This window comes from Cydia strobilella, chromosome 21 (genome assembly GCF_947568885.1).
Source record: "Cydia strobilella chromosome 21, ilCydStro3.1, whole genome shotgun sequence".
In the NCBI taxonomy this organism is placed as follows: domain Eukaryota; kingdom Metazoa; phylum Arthropoda; class Insecta; order Lepidoptera; family Tortricidae; genus Cydia; species Cydia strobilella.
In genome coordinates, this window is record NC_086061.1 from 8957849 (window position 1) to 8982965 (window position 25117).

At 38.6% G+C, this 25117-nt stretch overlaps 2 protein-coding genes across 2 annotated transcripts in view; one reads left to right on the forward strand and one right to left on the reverse strand.

Annotated features, from left to right (window-relative positions):
* LOC134750990 (NADH dehydrogenase [ubiquinone] 1 beta subcomplex subunit 3) overlaps nt 1-25117 on the reverse strand; it is a 519415-nt gene that overhangs the window by 190166 nt on the left and 304132 nt on the right. The window lies entirely within an intron of this gene.
* LOC134750838 (non-canonical poly(A) RNA polymerase protein Trf4-1-like) overlaps nt 1092-25117 on the forward strand; it is a 30859-nt gene continuing 6833 nt past the window's right edge. The window contains exons 1-3 of the mRNA XM_063686072.1: nt 1092-1634; nt 7289-7482; nt 24312-24451. Coding sequence (XP_063542142.1) covers nt 1297-1634; nt 7289-7482; nt 24312-24451 — 672 coding nt within the window. The 5' untranslated portion in view covers nt 1092-1296. The remainder of the gene's footprint in view (nt 1635-7288; nt 7483-24311; nt 24452-25117) is intronic.

A 25117-nucleotide genomic window follows, 5' to 3' on the forward strand; every position in this document is an offset into this window, starting at 1 on the left:
CTAATCATCGAAATCGACTCCACACTCACCTTCGCGTAGTCTGGAGCGAGCTTTCGATTGAACTCACTTTCACTACGTTTACGTTTCGTCGCTGCGTTGAAGAAATATAGTTTGTCAAAGGACTGTCTCATTTCAAACATAGACATAGAGAATCATACTATCTTTGTCTTACATTCGTACTAGCACCCAAAAGAAAAGGACGAGTATATAGGTAGTGTTTTTGTTCTTATTGAGTGACAATTTGATTTGACCAACTATATTTACAAATGTGTCATTCTCAATCAAAAGGTAACTTATTGTCGGTATTGAGTTATTGCTAAAAGCATATAGTTCAAAACATGCTCAATTATATGCAAAAAGAATCAGAACCAAATCAGAACTAAGTTTCGTACTTATTTTTCAATGTTTTTTTGAACATTCGTCATGTAAATGTACAGTTTCGGGATAATCGATGTTAAAGTTTGGGGTATTGAGTGGAGGAAGCGAGGGGAGGCCTTTGTCCAGCAGTGGGACACTAAATTAGGCTAGAAAAAAAGGGTATCAAGACGTGACATAAAAATAAATAATAGTCGCGCACGAGTGTGGAGGGTGCTTATAGTGTAGGGATAATAATAATAATCATGGAACAGCTATAATGACAAAAAAACTTTTATATTAAAACAAAAATATTTATTATAAGCACTTAACCATCTTGTATGCACTCCGCTTAAAATATAGTTTATCAAAGGACTGTCTCATTTCAAACATTAACAGAGAGAATCATACTATCTTTGTCTTACACTAGTACTAGCACCCAAAAGAAAAGGATGAGTATAGTTTGTTTTGTTCTTATTTAATGACAATTTTGTTTGACTAACTTACTTTTGTATTTTTTGTACTTGCAACATTGTGGCGTAATCAAATTTTTATGGCAATACCTTATATAGGCTGGCAACAAATTCTGACGTTTCCTTATAAAACATTAAATTACTTTTTTACGAAAACTCCTTCAAATTATGCAAGAGTAACGCTACGTCTATATTTTATAATCATTATTTTTCTTTATTTACATTTAAATAGGGTCAACTATGATTTATGGTTATATCTTCTGTAATAATGGGATGTAATGATTCCAAAAGGACTTATTTTGGTAAGATGGCGCCCTCTAGTAGTTGAGCTGTCAACCTAACGCGTGTCGTCCATGTTCCGAGTGTGGTGTGACTTATTTTTATTTTGTGTTAATTTTCAATGCCCTGTTATAAATGTGAAATGCAACAGCATGTGTCATCCCATATAGTGGAACCTTGCTCCGGCTGAATGGATCCCGCCGTCGCGTGGTATCAGCCCGAGCAGGAAGGACCCGCGAAGCGCCTGTGGCTTCGTATCTGGGAAACTCAAAGTGAAATAGACAAAATGAATTTGAAAAACTTAGAAAACTCTAATCCGAATTTGAATAAAGCGCAAGACTTTATACCTATAAATGATGTGAATGGTGAAAGTAGAAATAATAATTATTTTAATCCCGCGCGGAGGAAAGTGAACGATAACCGCGCATCGACTTTTAACCTGAACAAAAACCACGATGCTCTCATAGGTGAATACGGTGGGTGTCCGTGGCGGATACCCAATTACAAATATAAGCCCGGAATATTGGGGTGAGTAAACGTTTTTTGGTTATTCATTGATAGTTAAATAAGTGGTTATGATGTATCTCGGCATGCCGTCACCTTGTCAGCACGTTGCTTAGTATGTCTTACTGGAGTCTTGAAGCTTCAGGTTAACCTGCAGACGTTCCTCTCATTCATATTTACGTCTGTTGATGACAACCCAGAAAGTGTTGTTACATGACCTACTCTGGATATATCACTAGAAAATTCTGCTGTCTGACCCAGAAAGTACATAAATAAATACATAAACATTGTGCAATTTGTTTATGTGCAGTTTATTATGCTAATGTGTTTGTTTATCTAATTTGACATTAATAGCACAATAAAAGTTCATTTTCACTAGTTTTATTACATCCTGTTAAACTAGAAGCCCCTGAATGACAATTTTATTTAGTGATCCTTAATAATAAGAAAGTAATAGGATTCTGACTAAACTTAATCATCTGATATTATTGTTTTACCACCTATCTCTCTCTCTCTCTCTTTAGCCTTTTTCTACCCTTTGGGTGTAGGCCTCCTTCATTTTGCGCCATTCGTCGTGGTTCTGTGCGACTTGGAGCCACTGTTTCCCCGCAGTCTTCTTGATGTCGTCGTCCCAACGCATCTTGGGTCTACTTTGAGGATGCTCTTCCCCCCATGGTCGCCACTCGAGTAGTCGTTTGCTCTTAATCATCTGATATTATTGTTTCACCACTTATATTAGTAATTAATCAATTATACAGTGTTAAAGATTCTTTGAGGATAATATTGGGTAGAGTTAGACCAAACTAAGTTGGCAGCGATTTTGATAGCACAGCGTGTTATTTAAACATCATAATTTTGAAGATCACGTCTGTTTGTTTCCGGGGCTAGCCACAAAGATCCTTCAAAGATCCTGTTATTTATGGATGCTTGCCCTTAAGTAAAAAGTGCATGCTTTGTTTATCATATTACGCACGAGTAACTGCCAAGAACTGTGCTGCATTCTTACAGCTTTTACTACACAAGGACTCAATAAAACAAACATACGTCAATGTAATTAAATTGAAATAAGCCTTTTTATTATTATTATTTAATAAGCAGGCAGGCAGTTATGGCAACCGATATGGCCTGTATCCAGTAATCATAAAGATATATATCATGAATGAGTATTAGATGTAGTGTTATGCTTGTCTAATTTATTTTTAAACTGGTTAACATTTTGTTGCCAGACTACCGAACATTCTCCTCACGTGTGAAAGTCAAAAACCGACATTGGCAAATTCACCCCGTGCAAAATTGCGGGGAGTAAAAGCCAGATAGGATAAAAAAAAAAAAAAAAAAAAAACATTTTGTTGTTTTAACATCTTTATTTATTCTTGCTATTTAAAATATTTACTATACATCAGTGCAGATTAAGCAGGCATGGGGCCTGTAGCAAATTCTATCATGGGGCCCATGGATTGTTTAAATTTTGTCGGACGAAGTGAAACTTGGGTTTTTTACCACTGTTTTTACAGCCACAATGCATAGGTGCGCGAGGCCCCCAAACGCGCGGGGCCCGTGGCATTTGCCACTTTTGCCATGTGGCTAATCCGCCACTGCTATACATATAGAGACACATAAAATGTGTGTGTAACAACAATTAAAACATAATACAACATCCAAGTAACGTATTCTATCTAATTTTAGTATTTAACTAGCGACCCGCCGCGGCTTCGCACGGGTGCAATGCTGATGTATTTATTATACGTATACATATAACCTTCCTCTTGAATCACTCTATCTATTAAAAAAAGCCGCATCTAAATCCGTTGCGTAATTTTCATACATAGGGACAGACAGACAGCAGTAAGCGACTATGTTTTGTACTATGTATTGATTTCCTTAATTAAACTGTCCAAACGAAATGTATAATCATTAACACGCCTCAAAAGTAGAGGCGTGTTCAGATATTTGTGAGCACGTGGGCCGCCCCGATATATCTGGTGGCGACTGCACTCGTGATATTTCTTATACATATATTGTGCAGATCGCTCAGTGAAAGGCGTCCTTGTTAAGGCCGTTCGCTGACACTACCATTTAAAAGAATAATGCCTTAAGTGCCTACTGCTTACAATAAATCCATAACGGCCCGGCCACGACATCGCGCCGCGGCGGCAGTGGCGAGCGGCGGCCATAGGTTGGAGCGAGACACAGCGATCGGACCTTTCGTTCCCACCTATGGCCGCCGCTCGCCGCTGCCGCCGCCGCGCGATGTCGTGGCCGGGCCGTAACGTCTTGACAATGAGGGCTAACGTGAATTCGCCGCTAGGGGCGCTAGTGTAGATGGTGGTCTTTTCCATAGTTCGAAATGTCAAATGTCACTTGTCACTTCAATGACTGACAGCTGTTCTTTAGTCTTTTGGACCACCATCAACAAAGGCGCCAACTGGTGACCAAAAAAACGATAGCCCTCATAGAGGCGTGTTCAGATATTTGTGAGCGCCTTGACCGTTGCGATATATCTGATGGCGTCTGTACACATACTCTAGCAAGAGACGAAAAATTGGCATTTACACTTCAGTTCTTTTGAAATTGACAGATATATAAATTCCAATATATTGACCGGCATTTGAGTTATGAAGGTAAACCTGATTGTGACTGATAAGTAGGCCCCGGTTTGATGCTAATTATGTAGAGACCAGTGCAATTTACTACTCACCATCAGACATATCGTAGCGGCCAAGGTGCTCAAAAATATCGGAACACGCATTCTAATTTCTAACTCCTTGACAATAAAGGCGTGTTTAGATATTTGTGAGCACTTTTGCCGCTCCAATATATCTGATGGCGACTGTACAAAAAACAATATTTATATACCTATCATAGGTCTGCCGTTTAACTGAGGCGGTTGTAGATGTTATTAAGAAAACAGCTTTGAGAACAAATCAAAATTAGGTGTTATGTATTAAACTTTTAAAGTTTAGTTTTTTCTGCTGAAATATTCTTATCACAGATTCACAGCCAAAGCACACAAACAGAGATGTGTAATGCAGCACGGCTTGGACTCCCAGCGTTGAAACGCAAGCTATGTGACAGCTGCCATATAGTTCCATATATTACAACTTACAACCGTGTGCACTCTTATCCACGGAGCCGCATCCGAGCAGTAATGCGCGTCTAGTAAAGGCCTTTATCATTTTATATGGATATATAGGCCAGGAAATAAATGCCCAAAAAAAGGTATAGAGGGAAATGCTTGGAACACAATTTTTGACTTCGTAGCTTTGTTTGGACAGTCGCCATCAGATATATCGGAGCGGCCGTGGTGCTCAAAAATATCTGAACACGCACTCTAGCGCCTTGACAATAGAGGCGTGTTCAGATATTTGTGAGCACCTTGGCCGCTCCCATATATCTGATGGCGACTGGACTAGTTAGGAGGTGAACATATCAAAAGTCCCCGACCATAACCCTGGTGCTGGAGGGGAGAGGGTGGTTTGAAGGTTCCATTTTTCGGTTTTTCGATTATATCTCGGAAACTATGCGTCTGAGCGACTTGGCCACTTATACAAAATGAAAAGAGTTGTTACAAGTTTTATTCAGTTAAGTTTTTCGATATCTTGTATAGTTTTTGAGATATCCGCTCTTGAAGGTTTATTTAGGGCTCTCATTTTTATCTTGATTATCTACATCAGTGAAGTTGCTAGGCCGGGTTTGGGAACGTTTTCGTATAAATCGGGGGTGCTGAATTCATTTATGGTATCAACATTGACACCTTTCTGAAATAAAAACATATAAACTTTAAACAAATAACTTTATTTTTAACTCCTCTTCACGCTTAAACCGCTGAACCGATTTATTTGAAATTAATGGCCTAATAAACAAGTTTTATATGCGTCGACACACCTATAATGTATTTATAATAACTGTATGTCGTATTATGACTACGTTAATGGCAAGACTTGCTAAACAACCTCGGTAGCTCGGCACTCCCTCTCTGTCCAGTGCAAAACGGAAGAGAAAAAACGTGCGCTAGACACAACAAACAAATTGTCACCTATTTTAACCACGGCATTTACAGCGAACATAGAATTGACTATCATTATACCGTAATGCGTTGCAATAGGTCGTAAATACTCACAGGACACTACAACGTACCCGGGTTAAGTGACATTTTCACTCGGAATATGAATGAAAGACTGAGAGGACATTCTCTGAAGCTGGCACGGACGCAGAGTAGTAGCAACCCAAGACGACACTTCCTGTCTAACCGTGTAGTGAAAGTGTGGAACAGTTTGCCCGAATCCGTAATCAGTGCGCCTTCAGTGAACTCCTTTAAAAACAGACTCGACAAACATTTTACGAATGGACAAAACACAAGTGCAGGACATTGATATGCACGTATCAGCTATTTTAAGCTGCCTGTGCATTCGTATATAATAATAATAATAGAGGTTCCTAATAGACAGTCAATTGTGCCCACGACACAATGCCTATAGTTTCTCAATCTCAGACTAAACGACACATATAGCTTACTATATTTAACATCCAACCATTACTGCGGTTGCATATTTTTAGCACCACCAACCGTGCCGTTATCAACCTATTTACAATTGTCTTATGGACTAAAATCTGTCTCTAAAGCAATTGCATATTTTTAGCTTACCAAGATTCAACGCACGACAATACAGACCTTGTTACTATAATAATAAAGTTCAACGACAAATGATCGCATGCGCACGTGAGTTGCGTAACGCACGCACTGTAAACAAACGATATGATAGTGGTGACCTTGAACTATCAGAGCTTGCTGAAGATGAGATCTAGATAAAAAAAACGGATTTGCATACATTTTTTAACTCCTGTCGGCATTTGGGTTCCTTTTCTGCGCAGTGTAGAGTTAATAGAAATTTGATATTTATGATTCCATTGCTACAATTTGTCATTTCAAATGCCCTGCCCAGTCCCATTTCAGCTTAGCGGCCTTCATGCCCACGTCCACAATGCCAGTTTTGGACGCAGTTAGGTGTTTCTAATACGGTCTTCTTGCTCTCCATTCCATTGCTCTCTGTAATTTAACGAATTACAATTACAAACGATTTTGTGCAACCGTCCCTTATTATTGAGATCACAGCACTAAAAAGGAAATGTTGATAATATTTATCAAACGCGGCCAAGATTCGTTCCAGTTTAAAATCATAGTTCATTTTATCAAAATAACATCCAGGAACCAAAAATTGTGGATGCTAATGGTACTGATTAGCATCCACAATTTTTTATGACAGTGAGTTTTAAAGGAATAGTAGTCTCAGAATTTTACTATGTCTTGTAATTGTAATTTACTACGAATACTTACATAGTTATACAAGTCTAGTGAAAAACCGTACACAATACTGGCCAAATTAAACCAGAAAGACTGAAATCGGACTATTCTCACTTATAAACAAGTTAGCTGCACGTGTTGTGCTTTCCCGTCTTTCTCCTTACAGTAACTTAAATTAGTCACCATTTGTAATGTGTTTCAGTGGCGTAACTAAGCCTATTTAGATTTAGGCCCTTGGACAATTCAATAGGGGCCTGTGCTCTCTGCCACTTGGTCAAATAGGGGCCCCCAGTGGTATTTTGCCCGCTTTACCCCCTATAGTTACCCCACTGTCGGGTTTAAAAAGCTATTGACTAATGCAATATACTCTCCACAGGTTACATGAAGAAATCGAGCACTTCTACACATACATGTCGCCAACGGAGACCGAACACCTCGTCCGTTCTACGGTCGTGAACAGGATCCGTGGCGCTATCCTGACGCTCTGGCCGCAAGCCAGGGTTGAAGTGTTCGGCTCCTTCCGTACCGGCCTCTATCTGCCTACTAGCGACATTGATCTGGTGGTTATAGGTGAGTGGAAACACACTACAGTCCATCTACATCCGTTCTACATATGGGCTCTACGGTAAACAGGATCCTTGGCGCTATCCCGACGCTAATCCGCAAGCCAGGGTTGAAGTGTTCGGCTCCTTCCGTACCGGCCTCTATCTGCCTACTAGCGACATTGATCTGGTGGTTATAGGTGAGTGGAAACACACTACAGTCCATCCACATCCGTTTTGCATATGGGCTCTGCGGTAAACAGGATCTGTGGCGCTATCCTGACGCTCTGGCCGCAGGCCAGGGTTGAAGTGTTCGGGAGTTTCCGTACCGGCCTCTATCTGCCTATGACCGACATTGTTGTGGTGGTTATAGGTGAGTGAAAACACACTACACTTATATGTCCAGACCGAGCAGGTTATCGGCTCTACATATGGCTCTACACTTGTGAAGAAAATCCATGACGATATTCTGACGCTTAGTTAAAAACAACTAACGCAAACGTATTGAAAACGTGCCCCCAATGTGGTTATAATGGTGAGTATGATACTTGTAATATTTAGATAACTTATATCAAATCTGTATATAGCGTCTGTCAGTCCCAACTAGATAACCAAATGTAACTGTAAATAGAAACAGTTAAAAGATAAAATGGCGCTAGCGGAATATTTTTTGCTACGCCAACGAAATACCATGAATGAAACTGAAGAGATCAACGCGATAAAAAGACGTCAAACTGGATCGCGATCGCGACTCAGCATGATGCCACGGCAAGTCATAGTGTTTTCAGTAAGTCATTTCGCACATAATACTCATACTCATATTATTTATTATATTTCTATACAATACCATCATTATCACAGTCGATTGCCCATGCTTATTGGCTACGTGAGAAGCGCGTGGTGGGGGAATTAAAAAGACAACAATCCAACATAAAAAATTGAATTTTCATGCGATGCTTCGTACGTGATAGTTAGCTGTCATATAACTAATGTGTCCCATACCTAGCCTCCATACAGTTGTCATACGTCAGGATCTCCCCTGACATGTCAGGATTTTTGGACCTCTGTCAGGGTTGCGGGGGGACTTTGAGTGTCGAAAGTTTTTCTAGAGAAACCTAAACCTTACCTTAACCTTATGGCCCAAGAAACGTTATGGAATAACGGATTTAATGGGCTCTTTTTATACTTCTTCGTGGTAATGTAATAGTGCCCTTAATATTGTTATTTATTATTTATACTATATAACGTTCGGCCACGATAGTATAAAAGCTGCATACAAACTGATACATTTAGATCCCTGTTTTATTGTGACCATGCATGTAAACCGCGTCGAGCGTCGAGAAAATGTCAGGATTTTTAAGCTGATGTCAAACCTTTTACCAGGATATTCCATTTATTTAATGCCCACCTTACCCGCTATAGTTGAGGCTATTTGCCTGACGCGAATACGTAGTGTGTCACACCTACCTGCGGCGTTCGCGCCCTGTCTCTTTTTTACTTGCTTCGCTTTTAACTCAATTATAGTAAGTCGTGTACAGAGCGAAAATAAACCTTATTGCAACAACATAGGGTCCATCTATGTTGCTGTTATTACAAGCTCTAGTCTCAGTACACGCGCACGCTTGCAATCGGCTGACTCATACGCAGCGGAAGTTCTCGTAAACCTCACTGGAAGTCCAGCTTTACGTAACTGGCCGGCATGCTTGTATGCCAATGGGGAAACGGAAATGTGATTGGCCAAAGGAATACTGATAAAAATAATAACAACGAATCATTATGGACTTCTTAGCGCTTTCCTAAATCCTCTTGTTAAATTTTGTAAGTATAAAATGATAATTCGTTTATAAGACTAGATCTGCGGGCACTATATAAATATTCAGATATAATATACGCCATCGAATGCACTGAATGATCGTTTTGACTTCAAGTCGGGACTGCCTGAACCTATGCACTGCGTGGCTCTCGGAACTAGGATTAATGTCGCTATATTATAGCCGCATATTTGACGTTCAGTAGTGATATAATATACGCCATCGAATGGACTGAATGATCGTTTTGACTTCAAGTCGGGACTGCCTGAACCTATGCACTGCGTGGCTCTCGGAACTAGGATTAATGTCGCTATATTATAGCCGCATATTTGACGTTCAGTAGTTATAAACTCTTGATCTCCGGCTTACGCTGTACGCTGCGAACGGAGAACTGAGAACCGAAAGTGTAGAAATGTTGCTGCCTTCCAATACATTGTGAAGTCAGCAACGGGAGACCAGAGGGCTTACCGTCAACATCGAAAATCATTGCCTATTCTAGCGATAAAGCTTTTCGATTGGCCTCAGGGCCTAAAATAGAAAGAAGTCGGTCGTAACTCGCGACGCTATTATTGAAATGGCGAAACTTAGTCAGAGATTGCATACGTCACTATTCTGGAGCTTGGTCATACCGCGACTATATCATTTAAATGACGAAGCTTAGTCAGAGATTGCATACGTCACTATTTTGGAGCTTGGTCATTCCGCGACTGCGTCATACTTTGTTTAACTAGTGGCGCTCGGCCAATTATCGCTGTTATGACGTAGGTACAATCAGGGACATTGCCGATGAACCACAACTCCGCCCCCCATAGAGATAACCAATTACGATGCATTTAGGATTCTTTATCTTAATAATGGAAAGGGTAAAAACGGGTAATGAAACTAACAATATATGTATAGGTGGTAAGTAATAGTAGGACAGTTTATTACTTGTTGTTGTTTAGGCTCAGCTTCGCCTCCCCATTAAGATAACCAATTAGAATGCATTTTTGATTCCTTCTTAGTTTGCAAATGCCGGCCGTCACAGAGAATGGACGGTAAGAAACTTTACCAAAGCTAACCGTGTTTTCAACACCCACATTTTTATGTGCCATGCTATTGGTCAACACTTTTATGATATCGCCTGACCGTCTGCAACGATTTTTGCCCTTAAGGTGGTTCACCGGGAATGTCCACGATTGTACAACTGTTATCACTTACCCAAGCCACTAAAAAAATATAATTATAATAACAAAACTTCTGTGAGACACAGCCAAATAGTATATTGGAACGGGTCACTCACGTTTTTTAAGTCGAAGATTGCCTGACATGTTTCAAAGTTCGCTCCATAACGAGCCTGTGTGCTATAAGTACACAGCCTTTATGTCAAAAAGGACAATATTATGTTTCGCTCCGCTGCGCGTTATTGTTCGGGGACTCCCCTACATCACCCATGTCTCATAGCCAGTACGATACTTATACGTGTATTAGGGCTCATTTGTGACATTTTCAATCAAAGGGGTAGTTATTATCGGTTGTCAATACGGCGCTATTTCCATATAGCCATGAGTTAAAGCTTGAAGCCTATCTAAGAACCATCACGATAGCAAATTAAAAAAAACGGTTCATCTGTTGGGGAGCCCCAGACGAATATAAAGTTACACACTTAAACTTATAACACTCCTCTTTCTCCGTCGGCGGATATAAGGACAAGAATTATGCTTCGCGTCATTGTTCGGGGACTCCCCTAGTTCACATATAGACACGACATAATAACTCAGTTATCGCACTGATGCGGACCCGCATAACGCTCCGGTGTGTGAGCAAGACAGGGCTATGCACATGCGGATTCAAATTCAAAGTAAAGACCGCCTAACTTGTTCAAACACATGTAAAATAAACACAAGTTAATGCATATTTGATAACGTCTATTATAACAACAAGTCTATTTGATGATTCACCTAACATAATAGCTCTAGTGAAAAAAAAACGTTTTGATAGAGTCTGTGCGGAAAGAGGAGTCGTGGAATGTATGGAGCCCAATACATTCCATAACTCTTTCTGAACAGGTAGGCGAACGACACGCGAACGCGAAGCGAAGCGATGCGGCGCGGGGTGAATCAATCCTTTGATACCTATAGAAGTGTCTTACGTGGGCGATCTCGTTGCGAACGCGAACGCGAACGTGAACGCGAAGTGGGCCCGCCGCGCCGCTTCGCGTTCGCGAATTGTTCGCTTAGGTACGTAACAGAATTATGGTTTTCCGACCGATGATGTCATGTACGTTACGTCATGTTTGTTTTGGGTTTTTACGATACGATTTTATCGGCACATTAGGTAGATACGGTTGTGATTAGAATGTTTTAATACATTTTAGAATTCGGTGATTGTGCTTTCAGACACCTACAAATCTGTAAGGCCTGATTTCCTCCTACGCTGAAGTCAGTCGCTGACGTCGGTCGAGCGTACCGTCGGAAGAAAAATCTGCCGCGGACGTCAGCGTCGCTGTGCGGGGGCCCATAGAACATTGTGTTATTTCGTACGCTCGACCGACGTCAGCGACCGATGTCAGCGTAGGAGGAAATTAAGCCTTAATGTCAATTTGCCATTACAACGGTAGCCGTGTGTATCGGCGAGTCATCTTCTTTAAGAGCTGCAGCGGCAGCCAACATGCACAAAGCTTCTTTTTAACAAATACTCTAGTAATATACTGAAAACTTATTGCACCCATAACAGAAAAAGTAAGGGCAAATCGCCTAGCATGGTACGGGCATGTGATGCGGAGGGATGAAAGTCATGTGACGAGAAAGGTATTAAGAATGAATGTGGAGGGAGGTACGAGGAGAGGAAAACCGAGGAAAAGGTGGATGGACTGTGTGAAAGATGAAACTAACGCAAGTGAATGATGAGATGACGGGTGACAGAGAGGTATGGAAGAAAAAGACATGCTGCGCCGACCCCAAGTGAATGGGACAAGGGCAAGCCAATGATGATGATACTGAAAACTTATTCCGGCGAGCCGCAAGCATAGACCTAGCATTAATAGACCAGCTATACGCGTGCGCCCGTAAGGGATAGACATAGATGACGTCATAAACGTGGGGATACCATATTGGTAAAAATTACCCCAATATTTGATATCACGTTGGGGCAATTACCCTGGAGGCAAAGTTAGCTTGTTTGACGGTATTAAAAAATTGTTAAATAAAATGTCAATGGGCCGTTCTTTTTAGGCGTATAAACAATGAAATACCTCCTATAATTCTCGCAGGTGGTACAAAACTAAACATGTTTAGTAAATAAAACGTAAAATAAAATGTATTATGGGTTTTAATTTAAAGAAATCACAAATCGCAATCACACCAATTAATGTACACCACATTTAATCTTCACAACATTTGTTTATTTATTTTTTGGAATTAGAAGTACGAAAAAACTTCGAGGTCAAATTACCCATTAAATTATGATATTTTCATCTGGTATCCCTAACATGATTGTTATGCAGCTAAATTAAGAAGAAGTTTAAAAATGGCTGACCTCAGACTCCTACCTACCTACGTAATTTGGGCGGATAATTTTACAAATAATGTTTGGTTAATTTGCGTAAATAATTGTGATATTTTTATTGAAATCGTTTGATTCTACATTGCTTTGAGTGTAACGTAATTTTACGATGTTATTCTCACATATTGCGTTAAGAGGAAGGTGTAAAATACCGTACTTACGAGGGGCGTTCAATAAATTCTCGGTATGTGAATGAAAACAAACAAATACGATAAGTTTAATATTTTTATTTTTCAATATACTCCCCCCCTATGTTGATACACTTAAAAGATCGATCTATTATTTTTTTTAATCCCTCATAAAAATAATTTTTATCTTTGGTGTCAAAATGCTCCTCCACTGCCGCCTTCAACGCTTCATCGTCAGAAAATCGATTTCCACGCAGATCCTTTTTAAGATTGGGGAACAAAAAGAAGTCACTGGGGGCTAAGTCCGGACTATACGGTGGGTGAGTAATAGTTTCAAACCCAGATTCAAGAATAGCCGCCTTGGCAATATGAGCAGTATGCACAGGGGCGTTGTCATGCAGAAGCAGAACACCTTTGGTTAATTTTCCTCGCCTCTTGTCTTTGATTGCACCCCTTAATTGACGTAGAATATTAGCGTAGTACTGTCCTGTGATATTTACACTCTTTTGTTTGTAATCGATCAGTAATATTCCTTCACAATCCCAAAATATTGTGGCCATGACCTTGCCAGCTGAAGGGATGACCTTGAACTTCTTGGGATGAGCTGTACCCTTAACGTGCCACTGCATGGACTCCTGTTTACTTTCTGGGTCATAATAATGAACCCAGGTTTCATCTCCAGTAACTATCTTTTGCAGCACCTCATCAGGATTTTCACCGCACAGGTCAATAAAATCGGAACAACAAGCTACTCGCATATCTTTTTGAACCGGTGTCAGCATTCGCGGAACCCATCTCGCACTTACTTTTGACATATTAAGATGGTAATGGATAATATCATGTATGGTACCAACAGAAAGACCGGTTATTTGAGCTATTGATTTTACCTTCACTCGGCCGTCTTCCAATATAAGTTTTTCCACTTTGATAATATTTTCTTGTGAAGTAGCTACTACAGGCCGGCCTGGTCTAGGATCATCTTCAATACTCTCTCTCCCACGTTTAAATTCACTTGACCACTTTTGAATGGTAGATAAAGAAGGAGCAGACTCACGGTAAACACAATCCATTTCTTCTTTTATAGTTTTTTGATTTTTACCCTGATTGGTCAAGAATTTTATTACGGCTCGATGCTCTAATTTAATTAACATTGTTAAATCGCTCATGGTGCTCACGTTTGTTCGGAAATTGCAGAAAAACAAGAACATATCGGTTTGAATTTTACTTTTTTTTTAAAAGTCTATGAATGACTCTTAGTGGCCAGTAACAAAAGAAATACTCAAAAAGGTTGTAAGATATCAATATCGAGAATTTATTGAACGCCCCTCGTACGTGTGAAAGGTTATGATCTCATATTTTGCTCAGAGCGGCTATTACAGCCGATTACACCAGTATTTTATCAAAGTTCAAGCATTCAAAACGCTAACCATCACTATATTTCATAAGAGAAAGCACAATTTCATACAAAACAACGATAGTTAAACAAGCAACGAACAAACATGACATGTCACGTACTTATTTGTTTGCCACAACCTCGGTTGTGGCAGCCGTGGAAAAGTGAAACTATGACAAGGACAAACAATAACAGCGCTTTCTCTGCTACTCCTACTGAAAGATACATAAGACTATCCCGTTCGGTCATTTTCCCCCACTCCTCATGACCGATCCAGTTATACTAGATTCATGGCCGCAAGCCGGTCGGCTCCTCGCAGACGCGGACGGCTGCGGACAGATTCCACCGCTTCTGCCATATATAGGTAATGTATAGGCACATTGAAAATGCGCTTCGGCGCGGCCCAACTCCGGACGGTCGGTGGGAATCGTACATAACAGGAAATTGTCACGCTGGTGAAACGGGCGCCTGGTAGTCAAAGAACCACGGACGTCACTATTTATTACATAAAACAATCACCATCTAACATAATATTAATCACTACAACACGTCCTTACTTCGTGGACATAAAAACCCCTTGTCGCTTACTTTAAATGCATTTTAAACGTGGCTTACTACATTCTGTACACGTTAATTAAATTACGTCAATCGGAGTAACTGCAAGAGCGGAATGTTTGAGGCTAGCACAGTTTAACCAAAGATATAACTCCGTAATAGATGGATACAGTCTAAGAAAAAAACGTGCCTCGAAAATCAAGAAAATTTTATTCTCGTTCAGAGGGCGCTACTAGCTTTGGCCTACTGTCGTATAGATGGCGTTGACGGTATCGTTTGTTATTTAACAATTTTAACGCATATCAGTTAAAGAACATGGGTCGAAATCATAAAAATAATTAATGCAAATAAAAAAAAATCATTTATCCATATTTAAATACATTTTATCGTATTTTTATAAATCTTCATTTTTAGTTTTAAAATGTGTCGATAGATGGCAGTGAATTTTCTGTGGTTACAAAATTTACTATGACAGTACCGCTCTAGTATAAGTTACTTTATGGTTTAGCTTACTATTTGACCTACTTTACTACGTGCAAAGACTTATTGATTGTAATAACTTCATGGTTATACTTAACATAGAATATTAAGCAACGTGCTATCTTAAAGATAAGATAAATATATCGTCGTACGATTAATATATTAACCACAAGGTTGAAATACCTATAGGTCGCTATGACAAAACTGTGATTAGAGTTTTGAATTATTCACGGTTAGTTTCACTAGACTTATATTGACCGGGATATAGACGTGATTACCTTTTGTATTATTTGTGAGCTCCCGATATTTCGACGCAGTTACATGCATCATGTTCACGGGTGACTGAAGATAGCGGGTGGGTGTCAAAGTTGTGTAGACAGCGCTCTGTCTACCCTCATTCTTGCGCGTCCGCTGCGTTACCTTTCAACGTTACCAACGGTCGCATTCACACTTGTTGGTCCGGTCGCGTTCACACTCGTTGGTCTGTCCAAACACACTACACTCACGGTGTCACTACGCGTGTTTGATTCGGATATCACTGGTTTTTTACACAAAAAAATCACAGGATTCCACACATTTGACAGTTTAAACCCATCTTCACGATTGAAATTTTTGTATTTGTGAATTTCAACGGCTAACGGCAATGATGCATGTAACTGCGTCGAAATATCGGGAGCTCACAAATAATACAAAAGGTAATCACGGTCTATATCCCGGTCAATATAAGTCTAGTAAAACTGTGATTTTATGACACGCCGATTTTAACGTTTTTACGCCTGACACGCACACATTCACATCTAGATGGCTGAGCGGTGAATGGCTGCCGAGTATGTGTGTGTGTGCGAAATAAGCTTTTCATTAAAATTGTATTGCGACCCGACCATGGTTAGAGTGACCTTGGACCGTCGGAAGTTGGTTTCCAACTTGCCACTGCCAGTAATTTAGTACCTACAGGCTAGACACTACTTGCACGACAATACTGTAACTTAAAGTTAATCCGTCTGATGGTAAGCGGTTACCGTAGCCTGTGGAGGCCCTTTGACGTCAGTAACAGTGATGTGGACAATTGTTGCACCTGTCACTGTGGTGAAATAAGGGCCTGGTGGTTTTGACTGGGCGATTTGTAGTTTCTTTTTAGTTTTAGGTTAATTAGTAAACAAGTAAATACTAACACTAGTTATTAGGTACTTAGTTTAAGATAAACCATAGAGTAACTTATACTAGAGCGGTACTGTCATAGTAAATTTTGTAACCCCAGTAAATTCACTGCCATCTGTCGACACACTTTAAAACTAAAAATAAATATTTTTAAAAATACGATAAAATGTATTTAGATATGGATAAATGATTTTTTTTATTTGCATTAATTATTTTTATGATTTTGATCCATGTTCTTTCACTGATATGCGTTAAAATTGTTAAATAACAAACGAAACCGTCAACGCCATCTATACGACAGTTGGCCAAAGCTAGTAGCGCCCTCTGAACGAGAATCAAATTTTCTTGATTTTCGAGGCACGTTTTTTCCTTAGACTGTATCCATCTATTACGGAGTTATATCTATCTTTAGATAAACTAAGAAAATCTATGGATTGTTATGATCTGAAATAAATGAGTATTTAATTACTAGTAGCTTTGTAGATACGCAATCAGTTAATTTGTATCATATGCTGTAATACTAAATACTAATGATAACAATATTTATCTCCTGTAATCTTTCACTTTCCGTTTATTTTGCATTATCTGGCATAACTGCGTAGTTTTCGGTCACTTTCTCGTCAATTGCGTCTCTCCTAATTATTATCATAATCTGTATAATTATAATTACGTTTTACCTTTTCATTAAACTTTTAACTTTCAGCAATTTAGCAGTTTTTATAGACTTCCAGTGTTTTTCGAACTTTTTCACGACTAGAGTTAAATAGGCATTTTTAACGACAAAAATACGTTGATAATTTTTTTACTGAGGCATATTGTTGATAATTTTAACATGGGTACGTTTGCGTTTGTGTATCTATTTTATTTATTTTTATTTATTTAATTCTTAACAATATACATTGTGAAATAAAACTATGAAAACGGATTATATCGCGTATATTGAATTTATAATACATCCCGACGTTTCGAACTCTTTACAGCGTTCGTGGTCAACGGGTGACGGGTGAACGTCGGGATGTATTATAAATTCAATATACGCGATATAATCCGTTTTCATAGTTTTATTTCATGAGTAACTATCGCGGTAACCGAAGACAATATTAATATACATTGTGTCTAATTAATTCATGCATATAAAATAATAACATACATTAAACAATTTAAATAATCGCATAAAAATAGTAAATTCACCGTACAAAACAATAAAAAAAAAATTCTAATACTAAGTTAATGACTTCTACGAATAAAAAATAAAAAAAATGAGATAAAAATAATAAAAAATAATAAAGAAAATAACAATAATAAATGTTGAAGGAAAATATTGATGATGTATTATTTGTTTTAGTTGCAGTGTTAATTTTAATGACGTGTTGTTTTGTAAAAGACGTGTCAGTAAAAATAATATTTCTAAAAATTCTTTGTCAACGTATTTTTGGGACACCATTTACTCTTGAATAAAGTCATTTGGTGAAATGGAACTTCTGATGATCACTATAAAATGATGGCTTCAAACTGTGTGACAATCGGAACAATACGTATGCCCGTTCAAAAAGCGGTTTGTTTCCTGTCATTCAGTACGGTAGTCACCAAAAAACCGGCCAAGTGCGAGTCCGACTCGCGCACGAAGGGTTCCGTACCATTACGCAAAAAACGGCAAAAAAAACACGTTTGTTGTATGGGAGCCCCACTGAAATATTTATTTTATTCTGTTTTTAGTATTTGTTGCTATAGAGGCAACAGAAATACATCATCTGTGAAAATCTGTCTAGCTATCACGGTTCATGAGATACAGCCTGGTGACAGACGGACAGACAGACAGCTAAGTCTTAGTAATAGGGTCCCGTTTTTACCCTTTGGGTACGGAACCCGGTGGCTTTGTTTAAGAGATTAGGGTCCGAGCAGAAAAAAATACCTCTAGCTCTACTACAGTCAGCATGAAAGAGATAGTGACAGCCAAAGTGGCCTGTGGCTTTTTTACCATGAAAATTAGGACAAATCCTTATTTATTTCTGTAGTAATAATAATAAAGGACACTTTGGCAATAGTAGTACACCTTGTCACAGTGACAATAGTATGAGCTCCCTAGCGACGTTCATACACCAAAAAAAAAACTGATTGTTGTAACGAGAATTCGGTAGACCCTACAATTTTTATCGTAGTATATGTGAGAACTCTACAGATAGTAAACTCAACTATTAACTATTATATGTATTAACAAATTGAACATTGCCCGTTACAAACGAATTGTAATCGCTTCAAATCAAATGGTTGGCTAAACAGAAAAAAATGTTAGGAGAACGCAAAATTTGTTACAAGAACAAATTCCCATTTACTATACATTCTGGTAGTATTGTAAAAAATATTTTTTTCCGTGTATTGATTGTCAATGTGACAGAGTACGAAATGGTACGGAAAAAAAAATTGCCTGTATTAAGCATCTTTTCTGTGTCAGACGGACGCGTCGTCTGGCGTGAGCATTACTCATCTACAGACCAGACATGACATACTTAATAATTGGATGAGTGGGCGCCTTGAAATTCTCTCTTATGGATTAGATCTTGAGTTTACTAAAACTGGTATATTTTAGATGTTTTTATTTCAAAATGGCCTTTACCACGATTAAATTAAATAGGTTAAAGCCAGAACGATGATGAATAGATCCAGGCAGTTTTCTATATGGTTGGTTAACTGATAAATATTTTAAGTGCCTGAAAATGTAAAAACGCATTGTATGTATGTATGTAAACACTTTATTGTACATAAGAAAGATTACAAACACAATAAAAGAACATAAATATATACAATGTACAAAGGCGGACTTATCCCTATAAGGGATCTCTTCCAGTCAACCTTTGAGCAATTGAGAATGAAACAATAAACAGATCAAGATAGACAAACGAACACTAATGAACAGAAAGTAAATTATGGTTCAATTATTACAAACGTAAATAATTAAAACCTGTAATCTAGAATATAAAATGAACATATATATATATATATATATATATATACAATACATATCCATATAAACACAAATATATACCTATAAATATATATATATACATATATATATTATCACAACTAAATAAATAATCTTAGTACTCAACTATGTACAACACAAGTCATCAGAAAGCCACAACTTATGTAATTTTCCCTTGAGTGATCACACACACACACACATGTTTACATTTATTTAACTACCTAAAGATACAGACTATAAAAATAAGCTCATACTAGCTAGACAGTGTTGTAAATATAAAGTTCCTATATCTACAATCACAGTTTGCAAATGTCTCTGCTAGCGTACATACGTATATCCCTTAGTAAACAATTTGGCCTGTATAGTGTAAAGACTATAGCTCAAATCCTTGTGTACTGTTTCTGTTTCCGTGAGAATACGCCAGTGCGCAGCAGGGGGACTTAAATATGTAATAAGTTGCATTGAACCTGGGAGTCAGTAGTACTAGAGAGCTATTAAGCATAGATTACTATATTATGTTTTGTAAACATGCGATTAATAGTTTTTAATGATTCACGGTTAGTGTCACTAGACTTATATCGACCGGACAATACAAAAGGTAATCACGGTTCATATCCCGGCCGATATAAGGCTAGTATGCGATTAAGTCTTATATTTCCTACGCTTCTACAGTCACAGTACGCAAATGTCTCTGCTAGCGTACTATTTATATCGTCGCGCGGCCTCGCACTTCTATAACGATTCGACAGCTTTGTTTGGCGGCTCAGTGTTTGATGGGTCATCGACCTTAGGAAATTTGCAGACTGTTTCTTTTGCTATTGACTCTTTTTGACTCGATGGCCGTAGCCAGGCCTCTACTGTTTCGCGGGTCGAATTTACAGACTCACGGTCCACATCCGGCCCGAGGGCCGTAACAAAGAGAACTCCGTATAAGATAAATAAAGTTTAAGAAAAACACGTGCCATTAAGAAAAATGTATGCTCGAGAAGATGGCGCCATACCTTTGGCCTATACTCGTGTCGTTCACAATTTTAACACATACACAGTGAAAGAACAAGGATCAAAGTCAAATGGCGTTTCAAAATTTTTAATCCTGTGTCGAAAGATGGCAGTAAATTTACTGTGACTACAAAATTTACTTTGACAATACTCCTCTATCTCCTCTATACTTATTTTTATTATCTTTGGCCGTATAATATTGTCTTCGGTTACCGCGATAGTTACTCATGAAATAAAACTATGAAAACGGATTATATCGCGTATATTGAATTTATAATTTACTAGCTTTTGCCCGCGACTTCGTCTGCGTGGACTTAGTAATAGCAGCTAAAGTAAGTATAGCGCCTGGAAAAAATCTCATAGCAATCAATCAATTTGAGCATATTATGCACCCAAATTAGCAGGCACTTCATTAATTATCTCAATTCTACCCCGCTTTTTACTTTCTTAAGGGATGATTTTCGGGATAAAAACTATCCTATGTCCTTCTCAGGGACTTAACCTATCTCTATGCCAAATTTCATCTAAATCGATTCAGCGGTTTAAGCGTGAAGAGGGAACACACAGACAGAAAGGCAGACAGACAGACTTTCGCATCCATACTAATATTATAAATGCGAAAGTCTGTCTGTCTGTCTGTCTGTGTGTTCCCTCTTCACGCTTAAACCGCTACATCGATTTAGATGAAATTTGGCATAGAGATAGGTTAGGTCCCTGAGAAGGACATAGAATAGTTTTTATCCCAAAAATCATTCCTTAAGAAAGTAAAAAGCGGGGTGGAATTGAGATAATTAATGAAGTGCCTGCTAATTTGTGTGCATCATAATATGCTCAAATTAAATGATTGCTATAAGAATTTTTCCAGGCGCTATACTTACTTTAGCTGCTGTTACTAAGTCCACGCAGACGAAGTCGCGGGCAAAAGCTAGTTTATAATATTAGTATGGATTAGTATGGATAAGTATGGATAATACATCCCGACGTTTAGAACCCTTTACAGCATTCGTGGTCAACGGGTGACGGGGATGTATTATAAATTCAATATACGCGATATAATCCGTTTTCATAGATTTATTTCACTGGTTTAAAGTATTAAGGTCACTGGTTTAAAGGGTGGTGCTACTTGCTAGGCGTCGGCAGTCTTTTGAGAAGAAACTACAAATTTTAGGAACCACTTTAAAGTTAGAACACTTAAAAGCCAGGAAAAAAACATAATTGGAAAGGAACAAGCGAAGCTTATGATGGGATCCGATGTCGCGCGGAATAAAAAAAAAGTTTTACGGTTTACCACAATTACTGTAAAAAAATACTGCTGCCCTAATTAGGTACCTATAATTCTACTAAAATTCTGTTTGACCCAAATTAAGCTACTCCCAATGTAATAATAGTACTTTTTAACTGAACAAACGTTACATGTAATGTCTTACGCGTGTTATTACATCGCAACTATAATTAGTCAATTACACTATCATAAAACTTTATTACTCTACTAACTGTGCCCGCGGCTCCGCCCGCGTGGAATCTCCATACAAACTTTCAACCTTTTTTTCACCACCTTAGGGGATAAATTTTCAAAAACGCTGAAATTAGTTTTCTTGTATTTCAATAATATATCTTTTTACGAAGTTTCAAATTGCTAGCTTAAAATAAATCTTGAACCCTATACAAATTTTCATCCCCTTTTTAACCCCGTTAGGGGTGAAATTTCTCAAATTTTTATAGCCTATAACCTGGCCGTGGATTTTTTCGACAGATTAGTAAAGTTTGCATCAAAATCCGTTCAGCCGTTTTCACGTGATGCGCGGTCAAATAAACAGACAAACAGATAAACAGACAAACAGACAAAAATTCTAAAAACTGTTGGAACGTGTTCTGTTATCGATTCTAAGTATCCCCAGCCAACTTTTTTTCAAATATCTTCCATGTACAGACTTTCGACCCTCTTCCGCTTTATTATATGTATAGATAATCAAGCAAACGTGCAGTAATTAGACCACTTATTAAGTGGGGTATTTACTGTACCACCAGTGTTGCCAGACCAGAGCACTAAAAGCTAAAAGTACGAACAGGTACGGTTTTCCCAAAAAATTTACTGTTTCTATTCTAAAAGAAAAAAACATTAAGAGGATACGCTCAAAAGTTACGTTTCTTTATTGGTTTTTTCTCCTTCCTTGACGCTTTTCTGTTTAGCCCTATGGTTGACTGGTAGAGAATGCCTATAATGGCATTAAGTCCGCCTGTTGTACACTTTTTATGTGCAATAAGTTTAAAATAAATATATTAGCTGAGCCCCTTTTCAGATTTGAGAATTTTAGGTAAACATCTCCGTCGCGCTGACGGGGACGGCTCCTATAATTAGTGCGATAAGGACAACTCCACTTTACTTTCTGTTCATAGTGTTCGTTTGTCTATCTTGATCTGTTTATTGTTTCATTCTCAATTGCTCAAAGGTTGACTGGAAGAGATTCCTTATAGGGATAAGCCCGCCTTTGTACATTGTATATATTTATGTTCTTTTATATTGTGTTTGTAATCTGTCTTATGTACAATAAAGTGTTTACACACATACATACTCCAGCTTAGGCTAAAAATCATGCTTAAAAATCTCAGTAATCGAGGTTTCGTTCTCGACAGTTTCCTCCTCCAAAACTTAACCAATTGTAATGAAATTTTGGGAACATAATCAGAAAGAAATTATTCGTGTCTGATCGTTTTGATTTTTGCGTTCGTTGTTGCCGATTTGGTATGCTAGGCGTCTGTTTACCTAGTTCTTATAAAAACAAGAATATCAAAAAAAAGCAAAACGTACAGACACATATACAGGATATATTGAACTCATATAAAAACGCATTTAACTGATTTTCAAGACAGAAGTGATCCCATAAGTGTTCCGTTTTTCAAAACAAAGTATTGCACGGAACACTTAAAACTACTCATCTAGGGCCAAAATCCAGAGAGGAAAATGTCGTGAACGTTTGTATGGAATAATGACTACTAATGTACCTATCCTCTTAACAGTAAAACGAAAAATAGTACATTACAAAAATACTCATACTTAATCCGTATAGGGCGTAAACGCTCATTCAATTGCAAAATCGATATTTCCCGTTACCTTTCTCCAACAATACATTTCCGTAGCAAATGCTTATAACCGGAAAAAGTAATTTTCCACTCTAGTTACCTGATTCTCATAGAGCTACGAGGGGACCGCTTTTCTGTCTCTCTCGGAAACATCAATAATGAGGGAGATGGGGTTAATATTTGCGAGTTGTGAGGTGTATTAGATTTGTAGTTGGTTTATGAATCATTAGGTATCAAAGGATGAGAATTTTACGAAACATACTCGGCGAAATACTGTCAAAAATAAACATGTATATGTGATTTGGTTTATACTAAAGGATTTGCCACACTGGACGCGTTCTGCGGGCAGCGGTCAGGTCAAACTTCAACTTCAAAGGTTGCTGTCAATGTTGTTCATACATAATGCGGGTTTGACCTGACCGCTGACGGGTGACGCGCATGTGACAACCTGTAGTTGCAAGTGTACATTGTTTGCGGCGACCACTTATTATAAACCAAATAAGTACGCTATTGGTTGCGGCGACCACTTATTATAAACCGGATAAGTACGCTTATTGGCCAACGTCATGGTATGCAAAATGTATCTTATTTCTCGTTTATAAGTGGACGATTGACAGCTTTGGCAATAGAATTATGGATATGAGTCAAGGTATAAATCAGTCATAACCATATACAGGTTGACTAAGAAAAATGTAGTACATATTTAAACCCCCGTTTTCTTGTTTCCAGGTCAATGGGAGAAGCTGCCGCTATGGACGCTAGAGCGGGAACTCGTCACACAGGACATAGCTGAGAAGGAAAGCATCAAGGTCCTCGAGAAGGCCACTGTTCCCATCGTGAAGATGACCGACAAATACTCGGACGTTAAGGTGAGATATGGTGATACAGGACAGACAAGGACGGCGTCAAGGTTCTGGAGAAGGCCACAGTTCCCATCGTAGAGATGACTGACAAACGACGTTGAGGTAAGTTAAACAGGTGTCGGGAAGTTCGATCCCCGGCTGACCGGACGACCATGACTGATTTACCCATTTTGGAACGTCAGACTTAAGGCCAGAGCAGACCGGCTGGCTGCGGGTGCTTAAAAGTGCGTGTGCGCGTGCGCTAAACATTGGAGCCGTGCACACACACGTCACGCTAGCTATTTGCCGTCTCTAATAAGGATATATATATTACAACGCGCACGTACACATCTGCGCACATTAATCCGGTATGCTTTTAAATTAAATTGGACAAAATAAAACATTAGACTGTAGCCGCCGTGCAGGTCTCGACGACAAATAAAAAGACTTCGATTTGAAGTAAACGTGTAATCATATAGGTGCTGGTTGCTTTACAAGGTCCAGTTGACGTAAACGGTTAAAGGTGTAGAAGTGGTGGTAATAGTATGGAGGCTGATGCGAAAGTGCTTAAGCTAATTTTGAATGTTAAAAATGGTAGTCTAAATTTAGGTGCCTCTAATTGGCCGCGATACAGGTTATGTGGAGCGCTCCTATTGGTGCATTTAAATAAGCCTCCGCATAGTAAGCGAGCCC